The 24,661-nt window shown below is 52.2% G+C and overlaps 1 protein-coding gene across 1 annotated transcript in view; it reads left to right on the top strand.

Moving 5' to 3' along the window:
- The window catches only part of RASSF5 (Ras association domain family member 5), a 72,085-nt gene that overhangs the window by 10,286 nt on the left and 37,138 nt on the right, over positions 1–24,661 (top strand). Inside the window, exon 2 of the mRNA XM_053914523.2 lies at positions 17,759–17,880. Coding sequence (XP_053770498.1) covers positions 17,759–17,880 — 122 coding nt within the window. The remainder of the gene's footprint in view (positions 1–17,758; positions 17,881–24,661) is intronic.

Genomic DNA, 24,661 nt, shown 5'->3' with positions numbered 1-24,661 from the left:
TAAACTGGGCAGCTCAGTCCCACCGAGGAAGTATGTGGGAGAAAGAACCAATGTCCGTCATGAGAAAGGGTGGAATCTGGGGGCATTTCCATATTAAATGACTTGTAACAGTGTGTTTTTATTATTGAGCTTATAAACGAGCTTTTGTTGTAATTGCACAAAGTCCTGAGGCCTGAGTGGTGAGGGGTGATCGAAAATGGGGACCACCTGGCCAGCTTTCCTTCGAGAAGGGCGGGGACAGGGGAGCCTGATTGCAGGACCAGAGTGCAGCTTAGGTTTGCTCTGCCGACATTTTCTCTCTAAGTGGGCCCGAGGACATGGCCGTGGGGATAGCACACCAGTGAGCATTCTTTGTCACCTGGGGAAAAAGCACAGCACGAAGCTGGGGAGCCAGGCTGGCAATTGCAGGAGGAATAACAGAGCTCACCTCTGAACTGACGAGTGCTGGCTTCCCGGTCACACCAGGTGACCCGAGCACAGTGGCTTCATTTCCACAGCTGGGAGCAGGTATCTGAGGGGCTCTCCTGGAATGCTGGCTGCCTGTCCGGGGCCAATTGCCTATCTCAGCCTGAGTCACAGGACCTCCAGAAACTGTCCTACCAGGACTTGGTTGTTTCTGGGACTCCGTGTTGAGGGGATACCCTGTGAGCATCATTTCAGGGCAAGAGAACAGCATTTCACCCTTTTAATGAGAGACTGTATTCTTCTTCTCTCTCTCTTTCTCCTTTGCCTGTGCCTAGTCTCAGATAAAGTGTCTGACCCTCTTAAAGCAACACCACCTCTTTCTGGGCCTGGATGGCTGAGAACTGAACCTCCCCCCCGCCTCTCCTTCCACCACAGGCTTAGCATGGGAGGATGTGAATTAGCCCGGGTGGTCCCTTAGGAACCTCTACAGCTGGTAAAGCATTATTAATCACCGTCCCCAAAGAAATCCATTAACAAGCCCTGGACCAGGCACACTGTGCGAGGTAACCGACTGCTGCTGTCGTCTGCAGAAACTTTGGAGACATTGATTTTCAGACTCACAGGCGCTAGAGGAGTGAGGCTCGGGCAGCCTCTTTCCTGCAGCCTCTTCAGTGGGGGCATTTTTATCTTATCAAGCTAAAAGCCCCAGGAATAGAAAGTTTTCCACTGGGGGCGGTGGAGGGAAGGCCCTCCGCTAGGAAGGAGAAGGCATCACTCAGGCTGCACTGCCGCCGCTGGGGTCCCAGGTGCCTGCAGCTGCCTGCGGAAGAGCGTGAGGCTGGACTGATTTGAGCAGAACCTCAAGGACCAGAGCCGTTCCAGTGGCCAGTGACTCCCTCACTCGTTCCCCCATCCCAGACACCAGGTCCAGAGAGAAGCTATTGATCTCCTGCAGCTGGGATGACGGAGGGCCGAGAGGAGAAGGTGGCCACTGCCTGCTTTGGAACCGTCACCGCAAGGCTCCAGCGGCTCTTCCGAAGGCTCCCTAAGAGCCACTTGGGATCAGGAAAGCTCCAGGCCCTGCAAAGCTTCTGCCATGAAGCCAGGTTGGCCCGCGGTAGGTCCAACTCGCTCCAGCGGGAGGTGCTCAGGGACTGCTGGGGTTCTAAGGCCTTTCCCATGGGGAAGGGAGTGCAGGAACCTCCTGGCAGCCTGGGATTAAATTCTGAGCTCAGCACCACTACTTGGCCCCCCAACTCCCCAGGGACCAAAGCTGAGGGGCTGCCACCCTGATAGGTTTAGGTGGAACAGCCAAACCTGAAGGACAGGGTCAACCAATTTCAGAGGCCCTTGTTGGCCATGGGTTTTAACAGCCTTTCCTTGGCTGAGCATTAGAGCCAAGAAGTCCTCTTAATGCGGGTACTTGAGCTGGCAGAAGTTTTCCATCTGCCCATCCTGTGGCTCTGAGGGGCATCAGATCTTGTCAGGTACTGAGTCAGCCTTCCAAGGACCTGGGAGCGTGATGTTTTTTGGCAAGGGCTTCTCACCTGCTTGGTTAGTAGGGGTGCCTGTGGGACAGGCCATGTGGGACAGGCTGGATGGGACAGAGCTGGACAAGAGCCCCCGCCTCTGGCAGTGACTGGGCCCAGTTTCCTTCCCTGAGCACTAATTAGGGCGAGAACAGCCCTTGCCCGGAGAAGGATCACGGGACAGTGTGGGCTGAGTGAGAAATGAGAAGCAGAGACAGTAGTAATTCAAGTTTTCATAGAATTTAGGTCATCTTACTCCCCCTCTTCGAAGAAAAAAGCCTGGGCCAACAGGACCCCGAGCACCTGCCCTCCAGCCTAGGGTTCTTTCTGCTGCGGGATGCTACCAGTAGCACCTTAGAGTTCTGCTGCACCCTTGTGCTAGAGGGGCAAAGCATCTACGTTTGTTGGGTTTCTTGCTTGTTTGTTTTTAAGCAGACTGCTGTACGGCGGGAGTGGGAAAGGGGTTTGCTGTTTCACAGGTGAGGCAGCGCAGAGAAGGCGTGCCCCTTGCTAAAGCGCAGAGCTGCACAGCCAGCCTGGAACCAGCCACCACTAGATTCTTTTCGTCCTGCTGACCTTTAGCGGCTGCTCTCTGATGGCCGGATCTTTGGAGCACACCAGCTTTCCTTGGGGCTCCCGCTCAGTTCTCTTACACATTCAGGAGTAGGTGGGCCTCTGCGTGGCCACGGCACTGAGCCTTAGGGATGGAATTAAACTGCAAAGTCATCTCTGGGCTTGGCTTCTGAAAGTAGAGTTTAAAAGACAATATGATCTTCACTGTGGAAAATTTAATTTTTCTGATTAAGGTTTTATATCTTGAGAAGCGGGGATTTTAATTCGAGTAGACCTAATCCTCATTTGGAGACACATAGCCTGTAGCCAGCCTGAATGATTTATCCGCACCAGCAGCCCGGTGTCTACCGCGGCCCTCGCTCAGAAGCCAGCTGGATACAGAATCCCTCAATTCCAACGCTCACTGGTGTCTTCATGTCCACCCTCCCCACCTCCCCCTTAAGAATTCTTCAACAGATCATTTCCTTGCTCCTCTGCTATTCAGCCCAAGGAGTCATAGATTTAATAAAATCAATCAGGCCTGGAGTGGCAGCACTGAGGTCAGGGCTTACACTGCACTGCAGCTAAGCCGCGCTCGTTTAACTTGTGTGAGCGTTGGGACTTGATTGATTGGAAGAGGGGGACGGTGGTGCTCGGAGAGGACAGGAGCGGAAGACTGTGGGCAGAGTTCTAGAATAGCTCATCTGCTTTCGGGACTCTGAGCAACCTGTAGTGTGGGCCTTACGGAAACAGGCTTGGAGCCGGGCCGGCAGAGTCTGGATCTCGGACTCCCGGCTGGGGGCCTTCCTTGCACAGATGAACCCCTTGGAGCCTCAGTTTTTCCTAGTGTAAATGGGGAAGGAGTGCCAACCTCAGGCTGGGGGTATATGGTCCAGCTGGTGTGATATGGCTATAAACCACTTGATATGACACTTGTCACATAGAGGTCTCATTGGCAGCTGCTGTTATTTCGTGCTCCCAGAAATACCTGTAACAACTACTCCCGGCAGGTCATCTTTGCAAGCCCCACACCACCTTCTGCTCTTCCATGGCGCCTGGGCCAAGGTGAGCTGCCTGCACCTCAGTGAAAGAGGGAGGGTTCGAAGGTTCCCCAGGCAGAAGTGGAGGAGGGGTACGACCTCTTAAAGGCATTCTCTGGGCAAATTCCTATCATTGCGTTTACCATACCACTTAATTAACAGGCAAGGCTGGATTAGCCCACCGGGCATCATTAGGAGCTAAGCAAGCATGTTGCCAAGGAACAAGTCATATATCATTTTAAAAGGCTGCTTGGGGGTCAGCAGGAAACAGGCCTGGGTCTTCCCAGAAGTCTCTGGTGGTCCTGGCCACAGGGATGCAGCTATAAAGAGACCTTTGTGTGTCTCCTGCAGGGAGAGACTCACATGTAATCTGTTTACTTTTCTTCTCACTGCAAAAAGCCTCTTTTCACCAGGTTAGTTGGGGTTGGGTTGTTGATGGGCACTTTAAATGCAAATGACATCAAAGCAGATGTGGAAAAACCAGTTGGCTGCCGCAGCCTGGCTGTCCCATGAGGGACTGAACCTGTGTGCTCCTGGTCTCCTGTGACCTCCGGCACTTCAAGTAGGCATACCTGTGGGCACGCACCTGTTCGCGCGTTCACGTCCACATGTCTAAGGATCCTCCGTTGTCCTGTGGTCTGCAAATGCCCCTGCAGGACTTCTTGCAAACCTACTTGGCTGTCCTTATCGTGTGAGTCCCAGGGACACTACCAGCAGTGTACTTGAGGTTAGCGAAGGGCGAAGCCGCCCTTTGCCCCCCTCTCAGAGATGGAGTTTGCTTTAAAATCAAAAGCAAAAAACACCCTCTCACCCAGCTTCTCATTCCATGTCTGCCCCTCATCACTGTCTGTCAGCTGCCCGGGATCCTCCTCATGTCTTCTCAGGGGCCCGAGGGGCGGGGGCAGAGGCTCTGAGCTCAGAGGTGGGGGACCCCACCTGCTTTGTCTCTCTTACACCCAGAGCACCGTGACACATGCCGGGAGGCGCGGGGCCCTCCGGAGCGGGCCTGAGCCAAGAGGGCCTCTGGTGGCTCCACACTAGCTTTGGACACCAAGGCCTTGTTGCTGTTAAATCCCCTCAAACCCGGCTGTATACAGTGTTTCAAAACATTTTTTTTTCCTTTCTTAAGGTGCTCTGGCAATAGGATTTGCTTTTTCCTGTGACAGTTAAAATAGGATAGGTCTATATTGGAAAAAATATGTGAATACATATTCCTTTCACACCTGCTCTTGTTACAGAAGTCTTTGGCTAGACCTGGCTGTCTTTGGAACAGCCTGGCTTAGGAGGCCCTCAGTAAACCCACGCTGGGGGGAGCCTGCATGCACCGTGACAACTGGCTAGTAACTGGGTAGGGGGAAAGATAAGAGACCTAAGTACACAAAAAGGTTTAATACTCTCTCTTCGCTTCTCTGAGTTTGTTTTGTGGACGCACACACTTTAATCACCCCTGTTCGAAAACTGTGCTGCGTTTTTGTGCATCTGCCTGTATGGCCACACCCGCAGTACAACCCGGACCTTTTCAAATGTGAGAGCGGATGGTCCCGGTGACAGACCTCGTACAGACACTTGCCTGTGAGGAATGAGGTCCATTTGCCTCTCCCACCTTGAGACCCCACCTCAACTCCTTTATGTTCACACTTTTATGAGGTCTAGTGCCTCCATCCACGAGTGACCCAGGCAGGGTTCTCAGATGCCTGTGGCGTCGCACTGAGGGCCTGCACCCGGCCCGCCTCTCTTGTCTCTCGGGCCACATCCGCGCCTCCTCATTGGTGTCACCCGCCAGGGGAAAGTGCATGAGGCTGCGGTGCACATTGTGAAAAGGCCGGTAAAACGGGGCGCGTCTCTTTAAGGGGCCTGAAGCATCATGGGGAAGCATAGTTCATATGAAAATACAGTGTCCCCCAAAATTCAGCCTGCCAAAAGATGAATTAAAATGAAAAACCAAAAGTGGTTGTGCCCTTGTTGGTGGTTCGGTTGGTTGGAGTGTTGTCCCCTGCGCCGGAAGGTTGTGGGTTCGATCCCCTGTCGGCGCAGGTGCGGGAGGCAACCAATCAATGTTTCTCTCTCACATTGATGTTTGTCTCTCTCTTTCTCTCTTCCTCTCTCTCACACACAAAGTCAATACAAAACATATCTGGTGAGGATTTAAAATTAATAGTTTTGCTGTTGTAAAAAACTGAGAAGACTGAATCCATTTAAAAGTAGAGTTCATTTTAGACAACTGCAGGAATTCTGGACACCGCAGAACGTGAATGCTGTACACACTGGAAGTGCAAACAATATAATGCAAATCGGGGGGCGGGGCAGAGGGGCGGGGCAGAGTTCCAGCAGGGTCCTAGTAGGGACTCAGGTGATACTATCTAATGTTGAAGCTTCGATTGTTAAAAAGCAAGTCAACCCTATTACACTTGTTTATGATTTTAAACATATATGCCCATACTCACAGGGTGCGGGCCTGCATAAGGGTTGTAGCACCCCAAGGAGCAAAGTGGCATGAAACAGAGCATGTAGGCAAGGTACCCTGGGGTCAGGCCCTGTCCCTTGCCTCACTGGGCACAGGGCGGCACTGCCCACTGTGCCCCTCCCTTCCTGCATCGTCTGTCCGAACTTGCTGTGGACTGTGCTGCCCTCCCTCCCTGACCCCGCCCCTCTGCAGACATCCCCACCCAGCTCAGCCTCCTGGCCTGGCCACAGGGCCTTCCTCTTGTAGGCACGCAGCCTGGGCTGGTGTGGTCGTATGGGAGAAAGATGACTGATGGGCCTGCCCGAGAGACACACCCACCTGCACGGGCAGGAGTGCGCCTCTGCCCGCCAGCGGAGTATGCCCGGGGAGAGGTTGCCAGGGGGGCGCCCAGCCTGCCTGGAAATGTGACTGGAAGCAGGCTCGGTGATGCACAAGTGGCCCCTTGGATCCCGGGTCCATAGTCGCAGTGGGAATTCCGACACCTGCTTTGCCCCGTGAGCAGCAACTGAGCAGGACCTTTCCGACACCTGCTTTGCCCCGTGAGCAGCAACTGAGCAGGACCTTTCCCTTCAGTGCAAAATGGTCCCTCAAAAGTACGGTCGACCCCTCCCAGCTGTGCCACCCCCCAAACCGATCCCGTCATTTGGGGAGAGGGTGGGGGCCAGGATCTTGGGGTGTTCTCGTGCCCTCCTTCCACCAGGCTCCCCGGCACTACCCCTCCTGTCCAGCACCTTCTCGCCTTAGTGTGCCGGACCCGGGAGAGCCAGGTTCCTGGAAGGGCCGCCCATCCAGCCCTCTGTTTCACACGGGAATTGAACACCTCACCCCGACTTGCTCGTGTTCAGGTGCATACCCTCTTGGCTCTTTGCACGGAGACAGCCCAGTGCAGCCAGCTGCGCACTCACCCGTCCCTGGGTGGGCCAGCCATCTCTGAGCTAGGACATGGGCCTGGTCCAGGCCTCTCCTCTACCACCACCTCAACCCATCCTGTGGCTTCCTGGCTTGCTTTCTGGCACATTCTATGGTGTGTGGGGGGTGAGTGTGGTGCTGTGCAGTGCGAGGGAGCAGGTGTGTGCTGCTCCGGGCCCTCTAGGCTGGGGTGGGGGTGTTGAGTGCCCTCAGGGTGGCCTGTCCTCTGAAACAAGGAGTCACAGTACACAGTCTGAACAGGGCTGGGCTCAGGCTCCTTCCTGGAGATGTGAAGATGCAGGTGCCCTGAGCTGGCTGTCTGACCCGGGGGGTGGGGTACTTGCCACTACCTGCTGCCAGCCCCACCGGGAGTTTACCCAGGAGAGAGGAAAGCGTGCAGACCGTGTTGGTGTTGGCAGTTCCTCGCAGACCCCCAAGCTTGACAAGTCAGTCTCTCCACCTTCGCACTCTCCAACACCACCCGTTTTCCCCTGTCCCTGCCGTACTTCTCGGGGCCCACGGAAGGCAGGGCTGGAGGGAGGAGGAGCTGAGGTGAGCAGTAAAGGTGCACGATTCTCCCTACCTTAATACCTTGGAGGAGGACTCAGTAGTTGAGAGGTTTTCTCGGCTGGCGTCACATGCTGAGTCAACAGGAAACTGGGTGCTTGGACTCAGTCATCCCTTAGCTGAAAATGAGTTACCAGTTATTGAGCACTTACTATGTGCAGCACTGTTGGATACTTTACATATATTCTCTAACTTTGGCAACAAATCTGCTGGCAAGGAAGGTATCACTTCTATTTTGCAGATGAGGACACTGAGGCTGAATAAATTCCATGTTTTACTGAGGTTCAGTGAATTGTCCAGGCCCACCTTAGCCAGTTCATAGCAAGCCCTGGGTTCCATCCCTGATCTGTGTGACTCTGGAGGCCAGATCCTGGCCACTCCCCAGCTCTTCGTCCAGCACTGCGCCCCTGGCACCCATTCTCAAAGACCCCTGTCTCGCACATGAAACTGTGCTGCTGAACAGGTGCAGGCGCCTCCGTGAGCCTGCGGGCTGGTGGTGTCCATTCTCCCGCCATCCTCATGTCTCATCCGCACAGTCAGGTGGTTGGCTTTGCTGTGTTGTCCTTGGGAGCAGAGTTGCAGGGAGCCCACTGCTTGTGGAACTTGACCTTGGCTGAAGGTTTGACCCCTGGGAACTCAGTGTAGGAGCCTCTGGCTGCTGCCCAAGTAGTTCAGTCTGCCAGGGACTACGGGGCCATGTGTGGAGAACCAGTCCAGGGCGGCAGACAGTATGGGTGTCTTCTGAAGCTCCTAGCTGAAGGGCCCTACTGGGCTGGGATGGGAGCTGTGAACTGGCTCTACCAGGTCAAGGCAGTGGCATCAGGGAGGGACGCTCTTGCTGCTACCTACTAGGGCAGGGAAAAAGCAAACTGCTTACCCAAATCCCTTTAACTCACACTCTTTTCTGGCCTTGGGCCATCCTGACACCCATGCCTGATGAAGCCCATCCCTGGCCTCAAGCAGAGCAGGGTGAGTGGGATGAGGACCAAGCAGAGGTGACAGCTCTGAGGGACAGCTTTCCAGAAAACAGAGCTATTGAGAGGCAGCTAGGTGTGATGGGTTTCCACTCCAACCCTGTGAGGCTCTCAACAAGTCTCCGAACCTCTCCAGGTCTGTTTCCTCATCTCTAAAATCAGGGTAGACCAAAGGAGGGACTGGGAACCACGTCCACCTGAAAACCTGCATGTGGATGTCCGCGCCAACCTTATTCACAATTGTAAAAACTTAGAAGCAACCATGATGTTCCTCAGTAGGCGAACGGATAAATAAATCAAGTGTGGTACAGCCAGACAATGGAACGTTACTCAGCATTGAAAAAGAAATGGGCTATTAAGCCACAAAAAGACACGAAGAAATCTTAAATGCATTTACTGAGTGAAAAGCCAGTCTGAAAAGGCTATAAACTGTCTGATTCCAACTATCTGACGTTCTGGAAAAGGCACAACTACGGAGACAGTAAAAGATCAGTGGTTGCAGGGGCTGGGGAGCAGGAGGGATGCCTAGATGGAATGCAGAGATTTTTAGGGCAGTGGGACTGCTCTGTGTGATATTATAATGTCGGGTACGTGTCATTATACATTTGTCCCGGCCCCTAGAATGTGCAACCCCAAGAGCGAACCCTAATGCGGACTGTGGACTCGGACCAGAATGACGTGTCCGTGCGGATTCATCAGTGATGCTGTACGGACCACTCTGGCAGGGATGTTCATAATGGGAGAGGCTGCTCTCCTGTGGGTGTGTGTTGGGGGAATAGGGGAACCATCTGTATCCTTTTGCTCGAGTTTGCTGTGAACCTAACACTGCTGAGAAAAGCAGTCTATGATTTGAAAGTAGGGGCAGAAACATACTATACAGGCACAGTGTTGATTATGTGAAGTCACATAAAGTGTCTGGCCCGTTGTCGGTGGTGAATAATGGTGCCCATGGTCATAGCGATATAGGTACGTGATTTTTCCTTGTTCCTTTCTTGGTGGTATTCTTTCCATTAGTAAAAAAAAATATGCTAATTAATTTTTATACAAAATTACTTTTGTAATGCTTTGTGCATTACAAAATTTTAGAAACTGTAAAGAAAGGAAGAGTGCGTGGAATCCCACCACTCAGAGCAAGCACGTCACCTCCCTTTCAGATATCTCTCTGTGCTTGACACAGACACGGGTGTGTGTGCGCGTTCCTGTAGTCGGGACTGTAGCGCGCCGCGTTTTCCTCTTCAGTGGTATGCCGTGACGTCTTCCTCCGCGGACCGCGTTAGCCTGCGTCACCTTGTACTGTGGCTCCACGGTGTTTCTTTTTAAAGTGGATGATGACTGCGATGGGTCTCCTGGAGATGGGGATGGGGTGCTGCGGGCACTTTGTCGTCGTAAACAACTACGTGATGAGCGTTTTAGTGCAGATATATTTACGTGCAAATAAACGTACCGTCGGGACAGATTCCTGCAGAAGAAGCAGAGAGTGGCAGTGTGACGCCCATGCATCCGAACTAAGTGTGTTTGCTGCTGCTGCCTCTCTCTCTCTCTCTTTAAATAATTTCAGATGTACGGAAGAATTGCAAGATAGGACAGAGTTCCGATATGCCCAGCTTCCTGTAATGATGACATTTGGTATAACCACAGTATCGTTATCAAAACTAGGGAATTAGTCCTGACCAGTGTGGCTCAGTTGGTTGGGTGTCGTCCTGCAACGTGAAAGGCTGCTGGTTCGATTCCCAGTCAGGGCACATGCCTGGGTTGTGGGTTCAGTCCCTGGTCAGGGTGTGTATGGGAGCAACTGATTGATGTTTCTCTCCCTCCCTTCCCCTCTCTCTAAAAATAAATACATAAAATCTTTTAAAAAAAAGAAAGGGGGTCTCTTGAAGGAACTCGTGAGAAGGGAGCTGAGGCTGGGGCCCTGAGACTGAGGACTGTCCCCACGACCTTGCTCGGGAGGACCAGGGCAACCTTTACTCCTGCTTTGTAAAAACTTTTCAAACAATGTCATTTTCCGAGGCACGTTGTTTTTCTTTTTTCAGATTTCTCTGTAGTGTCTAACAACAAAGTTATTTTAAAACTAAAAGCTATTTGCACACTTTGTTTGGAAATGATTCGCGGGGCGGAGGTTGGTGAGACTATGGATTGCCCACCAGGAGCTCGGTCGGAGTGAGCAGGAACCCACAGAGCTGAGTCGTGGGGGGAGGGGGTGGAACATTAACGGGGTCCTCCATGTGCCAGGCCTTCTGTGTGTGGTTTACATCAAGAACCCCTTTCCGTTCTCATGCCCGCCCTGTGAACTGCTGTCATTCCCACTTTATAGTTGAGGAAATTAATGATCAGGGAAGTTCAATAGTTTACCCAAGTTCAGGGAGTTGGTGGAACAGTGACAGGAGGCCAGGCCTTCCCCAAAGTCCCTCCTCTTTCCCTCATACACAGGCGGCCAGGTCCCTGAAGGAGGAATGCGGAAGGTGGTGAGGTCTGTTCTGAGGCTGAGCTGCAGGAAGGCCCGGGGTGCCCAGAGCGTGGGCGCATGGCTTCTGGAATCAGAGGCTGCCGTGCTCCGCCTTGGGCTTCAGAAGTGGCTTTGGCCGTGCAGGGTGAGAAGCTGCTCTTTGCTGACCTGGGCGTGGCCCTCACGAGGGAGGCCTGTGGGCTCCCTGTCAACCAGGCTCTGCCTCCTGGGTTCCTGGCCTGCCCCTCACCCTGCCTGGCTCCCAGAGGAGGAGGAGGAGGAGGAGGGTCAGTGGGAAGCTCCACATTCCCTCGGTTCTTGCCTGTAGGTCTGGGACGAAAGGCTCGGAAAGGTTCCTTATCAATGGAATGTCTCCAGCTCCGAAAATTCGCCCCTCGGGTTATGCAGCAGATGGTGTGCCTGTGGGTGAGCGTGTGTGGGTGGCACATGCGTGTGTGGGTGGCACATGCGCCTGGGGTGGAGCAGGAACTGACTTGGCTGCCCTGCTTCCGAGTTTTGGAAAAACAACCTCCTCGTGCAGGTTGTTCCGTCTGCTGGGTACACCGTCTCTGGGCTGCAGTGGGAGGACTGCCGCCTCTGGGCCTGACCCCTTGCTTCAGATGGTGACTTTGATGGTGACAGCCAGGGACTGAGAAGGCCAGGAGCAGGGCTGGTGAAGGTGGGCAGGCGGCCCTGGCCTCAGCTTCATTCTCCCTTGTCCTCCTCCTCTGCCCATCTGCTGCTGGTCTCTAGAGATGGTTCCTTGAGAAACCCCTTCTGCTTGGGCTTAAGGGCACTGGGTTCCTGATGTTGCCCCGGTCTGTGTTGTGGGTTGGATTGCACCCCCACCCCAAAATGTGTTGAAACCCTAACCCCCAGTACCTCAGAATGTGACCTGATTTGAAAATAGGGTAGTTGCCGATGTAATTAGTTAAGCAGGTGGTCCCCATATCCAATACGATGGCTGTCCTAGAAGAAGGTGACCATGTGGAGACAGAGGCACACAGGGAGAGGCCAGGCGGAGACCTCAGTGATGCAGCTAGGAGCCAAGCAGCACTGGAAGTCGCCTGCAAACCATCGGGAGCCGGAAGGAGGCAGGGAAGAGTCTCCCCCGCAGGTTTCAGAGGCGGCATGACTCACCAACAGGTTGATTGCAGACCTCTGGCCCCCAGGCCCCAGACAGTGATTTGCAGTTTAAGCACCTGTTCATGGTGCTTTGCTATGGCAGCTGGGGAGCCGATAGAGTCTGGGAGCTGAGGTGGGGCCCTACAAGTCCACCCTCTGTCCTGGCTCCCGGTTCCTTCCTCGGGGAAGGGCCCTCTTTGGTTTGCATCATTCTTCCTTACAGTTGGCCCTTCTATTTCCATAGGCCCCTCTTCCCAACCTGAAAGCACATTTATTCCTCAGAACATCCCTGGGAGTGGAGACAGGGCCTGTAGCTGGAGAGGAGGATGAGAGAGGAAGGGCTAGTTCTGCTTTCCAGATGCCAACACTAAGGTTAAGAGATGCCTGTTCTCCCTGAGACACTACGGCTAGAGCTGAGGAATGGTACCCCCAATCCTTTGCTGCCTCTTGTTGGGGCGATCCTCATCCTACTTGTTCTGTGATGTTACAGCTCCCTGTCTCCCCTTGGCCCCTGCCACGAGAGACTGGGAGTCACCTGGAGTCTGGTCTGTTCTTTAAGCTCCCGGAGCCTCTCGTGCCGCGAAGCCTTTCCTGACATCAGTGGACAACGGGCATCTTTGTCTTCTGAACAGGCTTCCGAGGTCTGAGCCCCTGCTGTGGGCTGTCTCACTCACTGCTTATCTTTGCACATGTGAGTCCTGTCTGCCCAGCCAGCCTGAGTCCCCCTGGTGTCCTGTCTTACTCATCTTCACCCCGTGTAAGCACAGGGCATGGGGAAGACCGTGCTAAAGACATTGAAGCTGCTGCCAAAGGTGATGGTACTGCTGTCCAGGGAAGGCTGAACTCTTCCTGGGGCCTGTGTGGCCCTGTGCCACCTAAAGTCCCTCTTCTTTCCTCGCCTGGATTGAGCACCAGCTGAAGGCTATGGAGCACTGGATGCCAAGGGCAGGCCTGGCCTAGCAGCACCTGGTCAGGAGCTGCCTTGAAGGAGCGATGACCTGCGGGGGTTTAACCACTGGGTCCCAGTAGAGCACAGCCCTGCCTTGGAATCTTACGGGTGTCCCCACTCAGCACCAACCTGCAGCTGCTGGTGGTGGCCTGCGGGACCTGCTGCTGTGTCTGGAGCTGGGAACGGTGGCTTTGACTTCACCTCCATTGGCCTGAAAGCCCAGGCTTGGCACTCCCCGGGGCCGGGGGCTACCACGGTGCGCTTCCGTGCCTGCGCCAGCCTGTGGTCACACGGTCTGATGGACCGGAGCCACTGGTGCTCGAAGGTGCTCTTTCAAAACCCTGACCATAGGTGGTGGGCACCAGGCAACATACAGTTCTGGTATCATACAAATGTACGCTCGAAACCTGTATGATCCCGTTAACCACTGTCACCCCAGTACACTTAATAAAAATTATAAAAGATAAAGTACCAAAACACTCCTCTTGGCGTCTTCTGCTTCCTACCTCCATCCAGCTCAGCATCGAGGTCTATTAAAAAATGTCTGTCTGAGGTTTCGGTGCTGTTTTCATGGGGTGCGTGAATCAGAGAAAGACAGAGTCGGGGGGAGGAGGGGAGGAGAGGAACAGGGAAACGGGGCCATGGAGTCCCTGTGTCGGCAGGTCAAGTTGCTGAAAGAGGAGGCTGGGGGCCCTTCACCTCTCCCAAGGCACTCTCCCATTTGTGCATCGGTGGCACGCTCGCCTGCTGTGAAGTTGAGAGAGCTTCCAGGCCTTCCTCCCCCTGGTTTCCACTTCTTGGCATCCCCGGAGCATTCTTCGTGCTTGGAGCACAGGTGGAGCTGCACAGGTGTGTCTCAGGAGCTGCGCCCGAACAATGCTGCTCTGTGTGGGCTCTGGCCTCGGTGCTACCTTGTCAAAGCCCGGGTGAATCCGGGCACTGCTGGCAGGGAGACTTGGCCTGCACATCCCCCTGTGCCCTTTTCTGCTCCAGGGGTGAGGCTGTCCTCGCGCCAGAGATCGTCCACTGTGGGGCCCAGAAATGTATGTGGGCACTTGGAGGTGTCTGGTGCTTGCCTCAGAGAACTGGCTTCATCCGTTCCAGCTCCAGGAGAGAGGACAGCACCCAAGGAGAGTCAGGGAGGCCTGGACAGGAGTGGGGAGTGACGGTGGGGACGTCGGTGGGCCTCATTTTCAGGCATGAGGGAGTTGAGCAGCAGAGCTTCTAACCGCCATCCCAGATGTGGTAGGGAGCTTCAGAAGGTTGAGTCAGAAGGTTGGAGGATTCTGGAATCTCTGCATGTCCCTGCATTTGTCAGGGTGCTCCCTGCAGGTATTAGTGGCAAAGCCTGTACAAGGAATGCGGCCCAGGTGCCTCTCTTTGGGGTGTAAGGAGAGCAGGCAGCTGGGGAGAGTGAGGGTGTCATTTTAAAACTGCCCAAAAGAGTGGGAAGAAGAGACCTATCCTTGCTGTGACAGCTTTAAAAAGGAGTCTAAATGTGCCAATTTTTTCGGAGCTTGTTAAAATACAGGAGAAATGTCAGGAGCCTGAGCCTTTATGAACCAAAAGTTGTCCCCTAGTGGTTCCAGCAAGTCCACACGGTTGTGTCCCCTGCCACAAACCCTGCCCACTCCAGCCCATCCCCCGCCCCTTCAACTTTACCTCCCTCTGCCAAGGAAGCTCCAGAGAGCCCTCGAGGAACCTGGAAGATGCCAGCAGCCTTGGCTCTGCCACTAAGCTGTGTGTCATTGGGCACCTTGCTTTACCTCTCTGGGCCTCAGTTTCCCCATCTCTGAAGCAGTCCCCAAGGCTCATTAAGTCCTGCTTCCATGGAAGTGATTGAGATGTTGTGTGCGGCTCCGTCAGCCGGGTTAGAGGGGCTGCCCTCTCATTTGTAGAAGGGGCAGGTCGGGGATAGGTAACAGCCTGTCCTGCTGCTGATGGCAATGCCTTCGTCCTTGGAAGCATTTGTCATTTGTGAAAACCTGTTCTCCCCGGTCACTGGAAACGTCCTTGTGCACCAGGCAGGGCTGCTGTGACCGGTCTTTTACAGATGGGCAAAACCAGGCCCAGGAGAGCGAGTTCCTTCCCCGGGGGCCCATGGTCCCCGGTGATCAAATGAGTGTGAATTAGTAGCAAAAGCACCAGTCCAAAGCCAGATGACCTGACGCTGAGAATGTCACTGAAGTCCCTGAGGCCCGATCTCCTGTCTGTAGAGTGACAATAGTAATGATTGCAGGGTCACACAAAATAACGGAGGGGAAGCCTGTTTAGTGCGCAGACGTGTGCAGGCACAGCTCCTTTTATTGTGCTTTGCTTCGCTGTGCTTTGCAGGTGGCGCGCGGTTCCCAAATTGAAGGTTCGCAGGCACCTTGCCTTGGGCAAGTCTGTCGGCGCCATTTTTCCAACAGCATCTGCCCACTTGGTGTCCCTGCGTCACAGTTTGGTCATTCTGCCAGTATGTCAAACTTTTTCATCATCATCATATTTGTTTTGATGATCTGTGATCAGTGATTTTTAATGTTACTGTTGTAATTATTTGGGGGCACCACGAACCGTGCCCCTGAAAGACAGTGAAAGACAGTGAACTTAATAAATGTGTGTGTCCGGCTGGTCCCCCATCTCTCTTCTTCTTGGGCCTCCCTATTCCCTGAGACATAACAGCATTGAAATTAGGTCAATTAATAAGCCTACAATGGCTTCTAAATGTTCATGTGAAAGGGAGAGTTGCGCATCTCTCACTTTAAATCAGAGATTAGAAATGATTAAGCTCAGTGAGGAAAGCATGTCGTAAACCAAGACGGGCAGAAAGCTAGGCCTGTGGTGCCAAACAGTCACACGTTGTGAATGCAAAGGGCTCTTGAAGGAAAGTAAGAGTGCTTCTCCGGGGGCCGCCCGGCTGATGGAGTGGGGCAGCCTTATTGCCGGTTCGCAGAAAGTTACTGGTCTGGGTGGAAGATCAAACGAGCCACAACATTCCCCAAACCAGAGCCTAATCCAGAGCGAGGCCCTAACTCTGTTCAATTCTGGGAGAGCTGAGAGGAGTGAGGAAGCTGCAGATGAAAAGTCTGAAGCCAACAGAGGTAGGTTCATAAGCTTTAAGGAAAGATTGTCTCCATAACCTAAAAGTGCAAAGTGAAGCAGCAAGTGCTGATATAGAAGCCGCACCAAGTTACGCAGGGAGATCTAGCTAAGATCGTTAATGAAGGTGGCTGTAGTAAACGACAGATCTCCCGTGTAGGCAAACAGCCTTCGGTTGGAAGAAGAGGCCATCTGCGAGGTTCACGGCTAGAGAGAAGTCCGTGGCTGGCTTCAGAGCTTCAAAGAACAGGCTGCCTCTCCTGTTAGGGGCTAATGCAGTGGGTAACTCTAAGTTGAAGCCAGTGCTCATTTGCCATTCTGAAAACGCTAGAGCCCTTAAGAATTCCATTAAATCTCTTCTGCCTCTGCTCTAGAAATGGAACGACAAAGCCTGGATGGCAGCACCTCTGTTTACAATATGGTTTAATGAATATTTTAAGCCCACTGTTGAGAAGTACTGCTCAGGAGAAATGATTCCTTTCAAAATATGCTGCTCGTTGGCAATGCCCCTGGTCACGCAAGAGCTCTGATGGAGATGTACATACAAGGTTAATGTTGTTATGCCCATTAACACAACATTTATCCTGTAGTCCATGGACCAAAGCGTAAGTTTGCCTTTCAAGTCCTCTAAGGGATACATTTTGTAAGGCACAGAGCCATAGATAGTGCTTCCTCTGCTGGATCTGGGCAAAGTAAGCTGAAAACCTTCTGGGAAGCAGTCATCATTCTACATGCCATTGAGAACATTTGTGATTCATGGGGAGAGGTAAAAATATCAACATTAAAAGGGGTTTGGGAGAACTTGATTCCAACACTCTGGCTGACTTGAAGGGTTCCAGGCCTCAGGGGAGGAAGTAACTGCAGCCTTGGTGGGAACAGCAAGAGAACTAGAATTAGAAGCGGAGCCTGAAGATGTGACTGAGTTGCTGCCGTCTCACGATGAAACTTCTCATAGATGAGCGAAGAAAGTGGTTTTCTGAGATGGAATCTACTCCTGGCGAGGATGCTGTGAAGACTGTTGACATGGCAACAAAGGAGTCAGAACATGACACGGACTCAGTTGTTAAAGCAGCAGCAGGGCTCGACAGGACTGATGGCAACTTGGAAAGAAGTTCCGCTGAGGGTAAAATGCCATCAAACAGCATCACGGGCTACAGAGAAATTGCGTGTGACGGGAAGGACTCATCAATGTGGCAGCCTATTGTGTTGTCTTCTTTAAGACATTGCCACAGCCACCCCGCCGTCAGCAACCTGCACCTTGGTCAGTCAGCAGCCCCCACATCAGGCAAGACCCCCCACCAGCAAAAAGATTGGGGCTCACTGGGGGCTCATGGGGTGGCTAGCATTTTTAGCAATAAAATATTTTTAATGAAGGTGTATACATTGTTTTTTTAAAGGTATAATGCTACCGCTCACTTAATAGACATAACTTTCCTATGCACTGGGAACCAAAGCATTTGTGTGACTTGCTTTATTGCAGCGTTCACCTTGCCGCGGTGACCTGCAGCCGCACCTGCGATGTCGCCCACGTGTGCCTGGCGGGCACTCGTTGATCGTCGCTGTTTGCAGTGGCTCGGAGAGCCGAGGCATTCGCACCGCGCTCTCCCACCCTCCACTTCTCTCCTGCATGGTTTTCCCTCTAGGAGCTAAATGCAGCCTCTCAAGGTTTTTCTCTGGGAAGCCTGGCCCCTAACCCCCCTGTGGTTTTTCCCTGCAGACTGCAAATTCACCTGCCACCCGGAGTGCCGCAATCTGATCCAGCTGGACTGCAGTCAGCAGGGAGGCCCAGCCCGGGACAGGCCCTCTCCAGAAAGCACCCTCACTCCGACCTTTGGCCAGGTAGGCCGCAGAGCTCGAGGACCAGGCTGGTAGCAGCCTTTGCAGGTTCCTCGGGCTCCTCTGTCTCTCCAGCAGCTCTGGTGAGCAAGGGGTGGCATGAGTACTCCCCATGTCCTGGATGTTAGGGTCCCCTTCTGGCCAGATGGGGTTCACAGATGCACATTCTGATTCTGCATCCAATTGTGATATGTGTGGGGCATGTTTTTGTTTTCTCCCCATACCACCAAAGCAATTCTCTGATACCAGCTGGGTGTCTTACAACTCAACTCCACTCTCTGCTCCTTCCCTTCCTCCTCTGCTCCTCACCTCTTCAGTTGTCCCCTGGGCTTCTGATTCACCAGCTATAGGTTGGAGGTTACTACAACCCCCTCCTTGGGTTTGATTAATTTGCTAGAGCAGCTCACAGAACACAGAGAAACATGTCACACACCAGATTATTATAAAAAGATATGACTGAGGAACCGCCAGATGGAGGTGGTGCACTGGGCAGGGTATGTGGGAAGGGGCACAGAGCTCCCATGCCCGCTCCAGGCGTGCCACTCGCCCTGCACCTCCCGGTGTTCACCAGCCCGGAAGTTCTCTGATTTGTGTCCTTCGGGTTTTTATAGAGACTTTGTTGTATAGGCATGATTGCTTGAATCACTGGCATTAGTCACTGATTCAGCCTCCAGCCCCTTTCCCTTCCCTGGAGGTCAGGAGGGTGGGGCTGAAAGTTCCAACACTCTAATCACTCTTGGGTAGGCTCCGCTGGCAACTGGCCCCCTTCTTTAGGTGGGATCTGAAAGTCGCGGTGTTAACAAGAGACACCTTGGTTGCTCTCATCACTCCGGAAATTCCAAGGGTTTTAGGAGCTCTGTGCCTGAACTGGGGACAAAGACCAAATGTATATTTCTTACTATGAATCACGATAGCACACACTCCTTTCCGAGAGACTGGGGGGATGGAACAGGAACAGCGACACGGAGAGGTCTGTCCTCTGGTACAGAGCCTGCCTTGACCTCGGGCTTCAAGCTAGAGGTGTGGGTATGGGTGGGGCAGCAGGGGTCCCAGAGGAGGCTCCCGAAGATCCTTTGAGGCCTCAGAGCCCTGGAGCAGTGGGAATGTTGGGGCTGCCAGCCAGGCCAGAGGAACTGCAGAGGGTCTAGGCAAATATTTCCTCCCTGTGTTAAAGGACCAGGAAATTTGATGCCCAAAGCACATCTTGGTTCTGGACTTTTTGCCGAGGCACATGAATCAGGATGTGGCTGCACTTTGTTGTCTAGGATTTGGAAGGGTGACAAGGGAGGTTTTTTTTGATTCTTGCATTGAACAACAATTTATTGAGTATCTACTACGTGCCAAGCACCGGTGAAAGTGGGGATAATAAATGATACATCACATTTTATATCCTCAAAGCGCTTACATTCTGGCAGGAGAGGCAGAATACAACCAAATAGTATATACTCTGTTACAATTTGCCATAAAGTATGAATCCATTGTTTTGAGCCCAAAATACAATTGTTTCTGTTAGGAGAAATCACAGAGGACTTCCCAAAGGAGGTGACATTTTATCTGAGTCTTAATGTATGAATCAAGGGTTGCCTGTCAAGGAAGTAAGGAGTGTTCCAGGACGCCATCCATTTATTCATTTAACAAATATGATTTGAATGTTGACCATGCGCAGGCCCAGGAATGCCAGGAACTTAGTGATGAAGCAAACAGATATGACCCCTGCCCTCCAGTGCTTGCAGCAGAGTAGGGAAGCAGGACTTTAAACAAGTAAACCCCATGTTTGTGAAGGAAAAGCCCAAGGGACTGTGAGAGACAATACGGATTCTGGGTAACTGGTTATTTCCTGAAGAGACCCTGAGCGGACCTGGGGGTGCTGGGGTCCGGCCCCCAGTCCCCGGACTCGCCTTCCGCCTGTGTTTTCTGACCGTGCTGCATATAATCAGTGCTGTTCGGTCATCTGAGCCGCCCATGGGTGTCACCGGCCACTCAACTACTCCCCTGTGCCTTTCTCTCCCACTGGGAAGGCTTTACTGGAGAGCAATATGATGTTTATTTTTATAAAAATGATATTGAATCAGCCCTGGCCAGGTGGCTCAGTTGGTTGGAGCCTCATCCCAAACACCAAAAAGGCTGCAGGTTTGGTCCCCAGTCGGGGCACGTGTGGGAAGCACCTGATCGACGTGTCTCTCACATCTCTCTCAGTCGATAAACATATCCTCGGGGGAGGACTTTAAAAATGGTATTGAATCTGTTCTGAAACGTATATGTTTTAAAATTCTACATTTCCTCCACAGGCTTTGGAATAGTGACAGCTTATGGTGTGGCCCGAATGTAAAATGTAACCCAGCCTGTTGGGAGGGCCTTGTCTCTAGCCAGAACCTGTCAAACCAGGTTTTGTTGGGGGGGGGGGGGGTGCAGGTGAGGCGAGGACACAAATTTGACTCCCAAAGCCCTAGTGAATGCTTTTTTGCTGAAGGTATTCCTCAGCACACCATGTGGCACACCATACAGCAACATTTCCTAAAAACCTTGTTTAAACAGCTCTTTATTTTCCCAGTTTTCTGTCTCATTTGGGAGCTTCCAAGTCTCTCTTCTCTTGGTTCCCTTCGAGTGCGCACATCTCCCGGCCTGGAGCCTGCCCCTCGCTACTTCCTGGCTTTCCAGTCTCTTCTATCCCTTCTTCAAAACAGTGATTTGCCCCCCGTCCCCACGGGACATGTGCAGTTTCTGGACATGTTTTTGATTGCCACAACTGGAGGGCGCTACTGGCATCCAGGGGTAGAGGCCTGGGGTGCTGCTGAACACGCTGCCGTGCACTGAAAAGGCTCCTGCAGCGAAGAATTAGAATCGTCTGACCCCAAATGTCAGCAGTGCCGAGGTGGAGAAACCCTGCCTAAAGCTGGTTAGCCACGCCCCGTGGGGAAGCAGGGGCAGAAGGCCGCAGAATGTCCCATCCTCAGAATGCCAGGTCTGAGCCTTTGGAGGCAGAGGCACCCCCTTGCCTCTGTTGGGGACCCCCTGGCAAGCTAAGTCATGGCTGTGTCTAGGGCAGAAGCACACCGACATATTGGGTTGGCCAAAAAGTCCGTTCAGTTTTTTTCCATAAAATAGGAGACACATTTTTTATTTCCATCAGTAACTTTATTGATTTGGATATTTTGAGTATGTCGGCTATCTCCTGCTATTGGCTTCTAGTGGGTAGAGGCCAGGGGTGCTGCTAAACATCTTCCACTGCGTAAGACAGCCCCACAGCAAAGAAATTTTGGCCAAAATGTCAACAGTACCAAGAAACTTCGCAAACTACTTTTGACACATTCGATCAGTCACAGCACCTTCTCCACACACCACACAAATCTCTTTTTGCCTTTCAGTTGTGCTTTTGCCTTTCTTGAAATAATAAAGCATAATAAGCCATAAATGATGTGTACTTTCTTCCATCTTCACTATTAAAATGGCTGCACAAATATTCACCATTTTGATAAGTGTTTTTATAGTTTAATGGACTTTAATAGCAAACGTACGGGAACAGCACGGAAGACAGACAACATGAAAGACATAGGCGCACGTAGGATAACTCGGTGAGAACAGCACAGTGAGTGGATGGGATCTGCTGTGCAGTTACAGTGCTACAAACACCACTTAGTTGCCATCGGTAAGAAATTTACTTGTTTTAAAAAACCCAAATGCTGGCATTGTCCAGAAAAATTGAGCAGGTTTATTTATATGGATACAAAGTTGAACTGCTGAAACTTGCTCACTGAAACATCTTGACTTGCATTAATGCTTTATGTCCCCGCATTTATGTTTAAAAAATTCACACACAAATGAAGATGGAAAAACCACCAATACCTGATTTCTGTCCTCTATATATTTTCCACTTGCAATCAATCATATACTTAGGTACCTTTTGATCCCGTGGGAAAAATATCTAATGTTCATAAGAGGAAGAAGAGAATTTTTTTTAAAGAATGAAATGTTTCCCATCCTAGTGGATTCTTAAGCATGTTCTCCACGTATGCGGCGTGCTAGCTGGATGTCTTTTGGCAAAATTGTTACACGATTGGCGTGGATAGCACACAGGTTGGTGTCTTCAAAAAGGCCAACCAGACAGGCTTCACTTGCCTCCTGCAAAGCGCCCATAGCTGCACCCTGTTTGAAGTCCTGGGCAATTTCTCACACTAGACGGTGGAAGGGAAGTTTGCGAATCAGGAGTTCAGTGGATGTCTGATAACATCTAATTTCACAAAGTGCCACAGTACCAGGCCTGTAACGATGAGCTTTCCCTACCCTTCCAGTAGAGGGCGCAATCTTGTGAGCGGCTTTGATAGCCAGTTGCTTCCTCGGTGCTTTACCACAGGTGGATTTGCAGGCAGTCTGCTTTGTAAGAGCCATGGTATAGAGACCTCTTTACTTACACCCCTCCTCCTTAGGCTGGAGCTCCGCGAGCTAGATGCAACACTGGTGTTAGAGAGCGATGGCCTGACAAGGTTTGTTTTTTTTTTTTTTTAATGCACGCTGATATGACAGCTGTCACAATACAATCTAACAAATTTGTTTCAAATGAAGTTAAAGCCAGTGTACAGAAAAAACTAAATGAACTTTTTGGCCAACCCAATAGAAGGAGCCACACAGAAACACATAGAAGGAGCCAGGAGTCCCCCGTGGGTGTGGAGCAGCCCCCAGCCAGCAAACAGCCCAGAGTGGGGTTTGCTCCGTCGGCGGGGAGGGCTGCCCTGTTTGCCTTGGACAGGCCTGACTGCGTGCTTCAGCACAAGTGGGGCAGGGCCTAGCCTTCTATCAATAAAACCTGGGCCCAGCTCCAGCCTCGCTCGCCTTTTCTAAAAAGCGTGTTTGTGCTGGTTTCCGCCTTGGCTCGATGTTCTGTTAAATACCAGATAGACTTTCTCTCACCTTGACATTGCCACCTGGGCTAGCTAACCTAATGTTTGAGTGCCATTTTCCTGAGGGGTTTATGGTGGTTAGGGCCTTGGTCTGAGCTCAGCGAGTGTGGGGACATATAGCTGTCATGAGGTCTCAGCTTGGTGGCATTGCTCCTTTCTGTTCTTTAAGGGGAAAGATAAAATCATTGATTTTCCTCCATCCAGAGAGAACCATTGTTAGTTAACATTTTTTATTTTTTTTCGTCCTGTACATTCAGACATTTTTGCAAACATTGTTGAGGTCACCGTGTAGGTAGTCATCAACCTTTGAAGAGCAGTAGTCCCGAGGTTCTGCCTTCTCTCTGCCATGCCTGAGGGAGGCAGGAGGGAGGGAGAAGGGGCAGGCGTACAAGTGGGGGGGTGCGGCTCAGAGCCCCCAGCTCTACTCACAACACTATGTGGGCTTGTGCTCAGGCAGAGAAACCGAGGAAGGGCAGCTGGCGGCTGCCTGTGCTTTTGCCAGCCGCAGAGCCGGTGTTCCTGAGTCTCTCCTTGGAGTTCCTGGGGCCTGTGATGTCTGACTTTTCCTGTGGGCACCCACTGCTGACCAAGCAAGCCTCCTCAAGTCCAGCCCAGACGCCTTCTTCAGTTGAAGCCTGTCTCCCGGAGAACATGGCCGCCATTGGCTGAAGACCACTATAAATTGCCACACCAGCTGCAGTTCTTGTGTCTGGAGCATGCCCCAGTGACTTCATTCTTCAGGTGGTCTTAACGGTGGCCTTACCACGTCGCCCCTGGGATGAAAAAGCCCTCAGGGGTCCCTGTGCCCTCCTGATGAAGCGAGGCCTCTGCTGGTTGGGTCCAGTCCTTTCATTGTCTTTGGGAAAGGCAACCTGAAAGGAGGAGGTCCTAGCCCCAGACTGCTGATTGTCATCATAACCTGCTGCGGCCCGAGGGGGTCCGGGTAGCTGTGTCCTTCTGGCCTTTGGTGCTCTTTTTCTCGGTACATGGAATGCCTGGATGACAAGAGAAAAACTCTTTATTCCACTCAAATCACTGCAACCAGGGATTGAATCTTAGGTCTGAGGGGCCCACCGGAATCCAGGGCCGAGGCGCGGAACCAGGCTCGCAGGCCCCTGGCCGCAGAGTCCAGCCCTCCCACAGCAGTTCCCAGACCTCACTCAGGCACTTTCCACTTAGGACTCAGGCCATGTCCGTGCTCCACCTCTGCTCTTATTTACTTAGCCTTTCTCCATAGTAAGCCTGAATTTTATTTTAGCAAACGTAAACTTATGTTAAAGGAGTTTTTAAAAGCCTGAATCACTGTTTGATGTACTTAGGATTTTTTCCTGATACATCAAATTAATTATTCACCTCTAAAATTAAAAGACAAACGTGTCCAAGGACTGCCTCACATTCTTCCCGCACGTGTTTATCGAGCCAGGCACTAGTCTGAAATCCCAGTACCATCGTGGGAAGCGCTGCCTACAGGGGCTGCTGTCTTCAGTCATCCGTCCGGGACTGCACGGGGCGTGTTGGGTGGAGCTGGTGCCTAAGGGGCACAGTGAGCCATGGAGGGAGTCCCAGGGGAGCTGGAAGGAAATTCCAGCTCCCACACTAGTGCCAAGGTGCCCTTCCGAAGGAGAGATGGATCCGTGTACCTCAGGGAACAGTTCGAATTGAAAACGAGTCACTCAACAGTATATACAGGACAAACCATTTGTATTTTGTAGGGGTGTGTGTCTAACTGTAGCACAAAGGCCTGGAAGACGCCCCTGGAACCACTAGAAGAGGTTTCACCCAGGCGGGCAGGGAGTTGAAAGGGGTAGAGTGTGACAACTTCCACAGTTTGCTGTTCACTTCAGTGTTGTGTGAATAACCAGATACTGTTGTGTGTTTCTAGTATAATA

This window comes from Desmodus rotundus, chromosome 12 (genome assembly GCF_022682495.2).
Source record: "Desmodus rotundus isolate HL8 chromosome 12, HLdesRot8A.1, whole genome shotgun sequence".
In the NCBI taxonomy this organism is placed as follows: Eukaryota; Metazoa; Chordata; class Mammalia; order Chiroptera; family Phyllostomidae; genus Desmodus; species Desmodus rotundus.
Note: the sequence above shows the minus strand (reverse complement) of the source record. Positions and strands in the feature narration are given on the sequence as shown.